Raw genomic sequence first — 8,846 nt, 5'->3', positions numbered from 1 at the left:
TTTTGTCCTTAGTTAAAAAAACAATATTTTGTCTTACTTTGGATATGAAAGTGACATTTTAAGTTATTCAAAAGTCGTTTTATTGTTTAGGAAAATATTTTCATATAAAATATATTTTTTGGATATAAAAGTGAAAAATGTCTTGAGGGTTTACCTTTTTTTCTAATCTTTAAAAAACCTGTTTTTATATATAATACAATTTCTATCAAATGTTTTGATCTATTAGTTCTAAAGTGTGGTTTATAGCTCTCGAAGTGCAAATGCAATTTTACACCCTCTTTGAAGACCAAAAAATAATTTTTCAATTTCTGAAAGGAAAGTACATCTGAAATATGTTCAGTCTTGTGACTTTAATAAATTAGAAATTATTGAGATATAAAGAATTAGAAATTAGCATATGTTTATTAAATTAGAAAAATTAAATTTCTTATATGAAACTTCTGCGCTTATTTATTTTTTTCTTATGTTTTTACAATAAATTTCAAATTATATTCCGGTTTCTAGAAGGAATTTGGAAAAGTAAAAAATATCAGTAATGTTGAACATTACTGATGGTTACATGCTGTAATAATGTTAATTTCTCATCGTTTTGAGTATAACTGGGTTATTTATTGTAACATCTGTTGATCTTGGCTTATATATTTAATATGGTGATTTGTGTTACTCTTACGCCTGGAAGATTATTTGTCTTTATTCTCGCTCCTTTTTGATTTATTTGAGACTTTTGTATTTCGTTCAAAATTGTATTTTAATTAATTTCACTTTTTGTATTTTATTGAACAAATAGAAAGTAAACTAATATTTTATTTATTTTTGTTTATCAATTAGTTCGTCTTAGTGAAGTGTATGCAAGAAGTTATATGGCTTAATAGTAACCGAAACTCTGAGACATTCTGAAAGTCACGATAACAATAAATATCCTAAAAATTGGAATGTCAATTCTTATTCAAAGTAGATAAAAACCACCAAGTTTAATGATAAAATCAGTTGGGATAAAAAGTTGGTAAACCATCAAAATTTGGATTGATAATTTTATCAATTGTAATTTATCCATTTCTCGAAAAAGGAGGGAAACATTCCAAGGAATTCAAGTGATCATAATAAAAGTATATAATCAAATTAAGAATATCAAAAATATTTTCTTTATTGGTATCAAGCTCACATGTACAAAATCTGAAATTTTGAATTTTTGGTCAAAAGATAAATCAAGAAAATTTGCTTATTTGTTTGTTGTTTTTTAGAGGTTTATTACATCAAACCAGTCGTTGATCAAAAAAGAGCTCATTTAATTGTAAATCGAATGTTCTAATTCTCTTTTTAAGTGACCAAATATATTACGGGGCAGCTATCCCCTTCCCCCTCCCACGTCAAGATTCCTCCATTGTCATCTGATCAAAATTTGGGAATATCCCTTTTGTTCAACAGAGCCTAAAGATCTAATAAATATGTATTATAGTATGACTGGATCCCTATCCACCGCGTCCTCTTGGAGAAAACATCGCCCCTTGGGACTTTATAGGTGTAGTGCAGTAACACTAAAAATAATTACCTTATAAACACATTTTTCAGGGGAGGATAATTTTTCTGGAGAAAGGCAAGGCCTGAGGATTTTACATAGTCGAATTATTTAATGGGGGAAGAAAATTCTCCGCGTTTGGATAGCCGAGTAAGTAGGAGTATTTGTTATTTAAAAACAACCTACTGATTTTCAAGGGAAGAGATTATATGGGAGGGATTAACACGTGTTGATATTCCTTGAAGAAGGGAGAGTTGATCCCTAGGATTATTTGTATAGCGATAAGAAATAACATTAAATTTATATGAAAGTAAAGAGAATTGTCTGGAGGGAATTGTCAACGAAAAATTTTCAGTGAAGACGAAATGGTCCGGGGAAAAATTCGAGAGTAGATGAGGAATTTAAGCTAGTGTGAACTTTTCGAGGGGAAAGTTATTAACGCAGAATGAATTTTCAAGAGAGGGAGGAGATATTCAGAGAAGGTTGATATCTATTAATATTTTGAAATTAACGAATTTCTTTTAAATTACGATCTTAGAATTTATGTTTACAAAATATAAATAAAAAACAACTCTAGCAACTCATTAAAATCACAAATAAAATTTCTATTAAAAGTGAAAAGCAATATTAAATCATAAATGAGACATTTAATTTGCATGAAAATAAATTTCACACTCTGGTAATGAGAAGCTTATTTGAAGCCCTGAAAATCATTTACATACCAATCAAGACTATCTGAAAGGAAAGTCAAAATCAGAGGCAAAAAACCTTTGTTCATTTTAAATCTTATTTTGCTCCTTTCACTCAATGCTGTGTATTCTCAGTAGAAAATTTCTTATTAACAGTTTAAAAATTGTTTCTACTCTGTAGCCTATATATGACAATCTTAACATTTCCACTCTATTTAAAAGTTTTAACCTCTTTTTCTCTCTTTTATGCCTTCAGTTGTCTGTCCTTTTATTTATTTCTCTTTTATCTATATCTTTTTTTATTATTTCTGACTAGCCTTATCCTTGAGATTCTAGTTACTTTTTTGTCGTTAAAAGTTAAAAATGTATTAGGTGTGATAATTTGCACTAGTGTGTGCCAGAGGGTGAGTATATGTCTCAAACTTACCTCAAAGGCCATTGTCATCTGAACCAAATCTATTGGGAGTTTTCCTTGAAGTTTAAATTTTTGATTCTAGTGTTAAAGGATGTCTTTACAGAAAACTGCTTAAAAATTACCTTATTTGTGACAATGCATGCAAGAGGGTGTCTTTTACCGATCAATGAGTGTCGCAGGATTAGAATTGCCAGAAAATAATACCAATAAAGAATGTACAAATAAGGATATAAATCAAATGTATTGTGCCCCCTTAAATTTGCCTCTTCTCTCAGTAGAACTAGATTTATTATTTAAAGGTAATGGTTTTCACGCAGTATTATGTTGTATTTCTATTTGTTGGTCTTGATTTTCAAATATTGTCATGGATTTGAAAAAAAATGCTTACTGAAGAAAATGTTTGAAATTATACGTCCTTATTAGCAATAAAGGGGAAATTTTTTCAAAATAACTGGAAATAAGGAGAAAGAGGCTTGAAATACCAAGGAACTTCGCAATTTAATAAGAAAGTGGCAATCTTCCGAAGTTCAAATAAAAATAAAGGACAATTTATTTGATGAATTTATTTTTGTGAGAAAAGAGTTGAAAATGTCTTAGGTGTACTAATGTGCCAAAAGGTGCCAACTGGTGGGTATATTATACCACGCTGGAGTTAACTGCCCCGAGCTATTAGATGAAACACTATTTGGCAGTTTTCTTTAGGTTTAAATGAACGATTATAGTGTACATGATTTTGTTTGTTACTGAAAAATACCTGGAAAGTCTTATGTCTGACATTGGACACCATAGGGCTACATTGCACGGGTATATTGTTCCAAGTTGTCATCAGTTGTCATGAAAAGCTTTCAAACATATTTCTTAATGTTGCTTAGTTTTACCACTAACGAGATTTTGCCAAATACAAAGAAAAATATTATTCAATTGTTTGTCTGTCAATAATTAGGGGATAGTCTTGGCTCAAAGAAACAATGTATTGTCAGTAAAATGTCACAAAAGTACCTCATAATATGACTTAAATTCATCTCTAACAGGATTATGCAAAATACGAAGAGAAGTTTGGTTAAAATTCTTGCTTTTCCACCAGGAAGGCCTAGCCATTAATATAATAACTGGGTGTACCCAAACAAAATTCTCAAGAAGTGTCTTCATATAGTTTATATTTATCTTTAATTAAAACCATCATCCATGCTCCTTATCCTTTGAATCGGTTGCCAGGTCTCCTGCCTTTCTTTAATTCACACACTTTTGATTTTTTGACGTTTAGTATGCCAAGATGGTAAGAATTACCATGGGGGCCTCAGGTTGGGAGTAATGGATTTAAAATATATTTGTATCATGAAAACATCTGATAATGTATTAGGAACGATGAGGGAGTGCTAAAAGGGGCTCTTACAAAAATATTAGAACTTCTATGTCCTTAATAAGGAAATTTATGATTCTTTTGACTCCAAAAATTTCTAAGGAATACAAAAATCTTTGGACTTCTATGTCTTTTTTAAGGAAATATATAATTAGAGACCAAACATAGTGCAATCGATTAAACGTTTTCCTTAAACTAAGTAGTGTTGCTAAAATTTAAGAACTGTATCTAATATGCAAGGAGGGACTGCCCGTGAAAACACGAATCAATGGATTTAAAACATATTTATATCATCAAAATATCTGAAAATGTCCTAGGAATGGTAAGGGAATGCTTATTTAAGAAACGTTTTAAATTTTACATCATCCTTAAACAATAAGAAAATTTAAAGACGAAGCATACTGCAATAGATCAAATGTTTTGCTAAAGCTAAGAAACAACTTAAAGGCTTAGAAACCATATCTAAAATGCAGGGAGGGGCTGCTTTCAAAAACACAAATGAATGAATTTAAAGTTTAATTTTATCATACAAATATCTGTGAAGGCCTTGGAAATTATAGTGGGATTCTGATTCAAGAGATGTTTTAAATTTTATATAATTTTTAACAGTAAGGAAATACAAACTAAAGACCAAATAAATTGCAATATATGAAATGTTTTGATGAATCTATGATTCGATGTTAAACCTTAAGAGCCATGAGGTTTGAAATTCAAAGAAAAAAATTTATCAACTTTTCAAACTGTAGTTTTTCTCAAAACGTGGTGAAAATATTGTGATGTAACATTCACACGTGTGAATATTATATCCTCTCCTTCTTGAAAATCACTTCTGCATTAATAATTACCCCACGAAAAGCTTACCCTAGCTTAAATTGCTCTTTTCCTTTTGAAATTTTTCCTGGAATATTTCGTCCTCGCTGAAAATTTCCCCTTGACTGTTCCCTGTAGTTAATTCTCTTTATTTTCAGATAAATATAATTTTGATTCTTATCATTTTACAAATAATTCTAGGAATCAACTCTCTCTTCTTAAAAAAATATCTTAAGTCTTCTCCGTGGGTACTGTGGGGTGTCAAGAAATCCTAAGAGACATTGATATTAGATCTTTTGACCTACTCGAAAAAAATAATTTGTCGAAAATTTTGATCAGATAACTTTTGGAATAGATGACGGGGGGGGGGGTCTATCTGTTGTGCATTATACTTACATCCTAAAAATAGCACTTTTGATTTATAAATAAAAAGCAGAACTTTTGATTTATAATCAAACTTTGGTTGAATCTTCTAGGACGCCTGGTTTGATACAATAACCCCTGGGAAATACAAAAAGCATACGAATTCAAAAACAAATAAATAAACAAGATTTTGTGATCAAACTTTTGACCAAAAATGGAGAATTCCACATATTATACATAAAAGCTTGAAACCTAAAGAGCAGGATTTCATGCTATTCCCAATCTAATTGTTATATTAGGATTAACTAATTTCTTATAGGTTTTTCCTCTTATTTTAAAAACTGGCTAATTATTTTAGGAATAACATTTGCCACCCAGCTTTTGATGGTTGATGCGTGTAGTTACACTTGATAAATATTATATTCTTTGAACAAGAATAGACATTCAAATTTTTGTTTAGTCTTTTGTTTTTTGATTTTACTTTTAATTCTTTTTCTTCTTTAGTTTTTTTCTTTTTTATAGTTTTTTAGTTTTTTTAGTTTTTCCTTTTTCTGTTTCTAGTTTTTTTGGTTGTTTACCTTTTTTTAGTTTTTTTATAGATTTTTTCTTCTTTCTTCATTTTATTTTTCTTCTTTACTTTATATTTTTTCCGAATCGTGCCCCAGTAATACGTGTGCAAGGTGCTAATTTTTAACTGAGTAAAACTGGCAGATAAACAACTGGTAATTACTCTGATACACTCTGGTAATTCCTTGACACGCATTCTTTTTTTTACTTTCTCTTTCAGCCGCAAGCCAGGTTTCGCGATGCATTTGTAATACATCGGCACACTTTCTTTTAGTAATTTCTCTCTGAGTTTCTTCGCAGTCCCATTGTTTGTGCATATAAATAGATCATCCGGTTTACCAACTCTAAGATATGCAACATATAATTGTATATGGGAAAAACAATCCGTATTAAGATCTATACAACGTTTTTCTAATGATTGCCCTTGAGCTTTGCTGATCGTGATTGCAAATACTAATCGAATTGGGAATTACAATCTTTTAAATTGAAAAGGCAGATCCTTTGGAATCTTGGGAATACGAGGAATAAAAAGAGCCTCACCCTCGGAAGGCCCTGTCAAGATTATTGTCTATATTACATTTATCATTTTTTTTTACGGCAAGTTGCGTGCCGTTGCAAAGCTTTGGTGGGTTAATATTTCGCAACAGTATTATTGGTACACCTAGAGATCCCCTGGAGATCCAGGGAATTTAAAAATTCTGATGGATTCCAGAACTTTGTGGACTGACTTTTAAATGACTGCCTGGACTCGAATCTTCGTCATAATAATATTGTCGTGGACGTCTTTGTTCTTGGCTGCTGGAATTGCTCGTTCAATTCGCCATTTTTTATTTTTATAATTGGTTAGAATATTCGGAAATACCTTTTCAACCAAATCATTTTTTGACGTCATTCAATTACAGAATTAAGGAGGCAGTTGTATACGTCCTGAAATTGAGTCAACTGGGAGCCATCCGTTTCCAATTGCCAGGAATTAATCGGAAAATAATTCAGCAGAGTGATCATTTTGCAATCGAACACACATTTCTATAGTTGATTTTAATGTCTTTACGTGTACCCATAGATTAGAATTTTTAAGGCAAGGATTCATTTTGTCTGCAGGTGTCGATCTAGGAATAACAGGTAATGTCTGCTTGAAATCTCCCGCAAACAGAATTAATGTGCTAACAAAGGATTTGGAATTTTCTCGCAAATTTCACAATGATCAGTCAAGAGCCTCGGGTGATTTTGTGTGTGCCTTTTTGCACTCATCCCAGACAATAAGTTTGCATTGCTGCATTACTTTACCCATCCCAGATGATTTGGAAATGTTGCATGTGGGAGTATTATATTTTTTTCAGTTTTTAACTTTCTTTAGTTTTTTATTAGTATTTTTTTTTTTTTTTTCAGTTTTTTCTTTTTTTAGTTTTTTAGTTTTTTCTTTTTTTTCTTTTAGATTTTTAGTTTTTTATCTAATTTAGATTTTTAATTTTAATTTTTTTAGTCTTCTTTATATTTTATTTTTTTTAAAGGTTTCAATTTCTTAATTTATTTTTATTTTTTCTAATTTAAGTTTTTTAATTTTTTTTTGTTCCTTTTTTGTTTTTTTTGTCTAGTTTTTCGTCTATTTTATTTTTTTTATTTTCATTTTTTATTTTTTTTATTTTTTCTCTGTCTTTTTTGTATTTTTCTTTTTCTTTAGTTTTTGTCTTTTATTTAGTTTTTTTTTCGTTTTTAGTTTATCCTTTTTTTATTATTTTATTTTTAGTTTTTCCTTATTTTTAGTTTTTTTCTTATTTAGTTTTTCTTATTTTAGTTTCTTCTTTTTTACTTTTTTTAGTTGTTTTCTTTTTTAGTTTTTTCCTTTTTTATTTTTATTTTAGTTTTTTTCAGTTTCTTTATGGAAGATAGTTTGGAATTCTTTAAAGTTTTTTTATTTAGTTTATTGTTTAACCTATGTGATTAAATGTATGAGTAGGGTTAAGGACTCTTTCAAGTACTTATCTATATCAATTACTAACGTAAAAAAACAGTCCTCCTTTTCTCCTTGTCTTTTTTTATGTGTGTGCTGTTGCATTGGTGATTGATTTTTCATTATACTACTCCTTATATACTGATAAGTGTTTGACAAACAAAATAAAACCAAGTATTATTTTACTTTTTAGACTAAGTTCATAAGAAAACGGAGAGAAATTAATAATAAAACTTTTTTCGCAAGATATTTATGAAAGAAATGTAGATAATTTAATTAAAAGAAAAATAACCAGAAATAATTCAAACAATCTTCCAGACCAGAAGCTATTAAAAATCACTATATGATATAAAAACCCAAAACAAACAGAGATTATATCAAATAACAGAGTTAAACTTAAAAAAACAGAAAACTTTAGTCAAGAATGTTGAGTCCACAAGTCAAATGAAATTTTTGTTCCCATATGAATGCATCATTCGAAAATTCATCATTCAAAAAATACGGTGACCGGAGCAAGCTGGTTTTATGTCGGATCGTTCAACCATCGAGGAGATTTTCACGATTCGACAAATAGTAGAGAAGACCACAGAGTTCCGAAAGAAAGCATTAATTGCCTTCGTTGACTTCCGTGCTGCATTTGACTCTGTTGATCAAAAAGCTCTTTTGCGGATTCTAGATTTGACTGGCCTACCCGAGAAATATTGCAGATTTCTCAAGAAGCTGAACCATGGGACGGAGAGCTGTGTACAAGTAAAGCTTCAGCGCAGCCCGTTCTTTCAAATCACAACAGGGGTGCGCCAAGGATGTGCAGTGGCCCCAGAGATCTTCAATGTCATCTTAGATTACGTTATGACAAAAAACATTTCACGCCTCAGCCTTGGGCTCAAATTTGGAGATCATACCATCACAGATGTTGATTTTGCTGATGACTTGGCGATTCTTGCAGACTCCATGTAGAAACTGCTAGAAGCGCTCCGAATTCTGTGATAAGAAGCTGCCAAAATAGGACTGCATATAAATTGGAACAAAACTTAAATTATTGCCTTAGACCCGTCTTTTCCTGCTGTTAACTCTCCAGTTAGCAAGGACAGCACCAATAGCATCGATGTTGTTCAAGACTTCACCTACCTGGGATCCATAATTTCTTCAAATAGCTCACTTGTTCCCGAGCTGCA

The 8,846-nt window shown here is 30.6% G+C and overlaps 1 protein-coding gene across 1 annotated transcript; it reads left to right on the top strand.

Annotated features, from left to right (window-relative positions):
- The first annotated feature begins 8,196 nt into the window (after window positions 1-8,196).
- On the top strand, window positions 8,197-8,628 carry LOC136033430 (uncharacterized). Its single transcript, XM_065714180.1, has one exon. It carries the CDS (start codon window positions 8,197-8,199, stop codon window positions 8,626-8,628), a length of 432 nt encoding a protein of 143 aa, XP_065570252.1.
- Window positions 8,629-8,846: the final 218 nt, after the last annotated feature.

This window comes from Artemia franciscana, chromosome 12, assembly GCF_032884065.1.
Source record: "Artemia franciscana chromosome 12, ASM3288406v1, whole genome shotgun sequence".
NCBI classification, from domain to species: Eukaryota; Metazoa; Arthropoda; class Branchiopoda; order Anostraca; family Artemiidae; genus Artemia; species Artemia franciscana.
The sequence above is the reverse complement of the archived record's forward strand: the minus strand, read 5'-3'. Positions and strand labels throughout refer to the sequence as shown.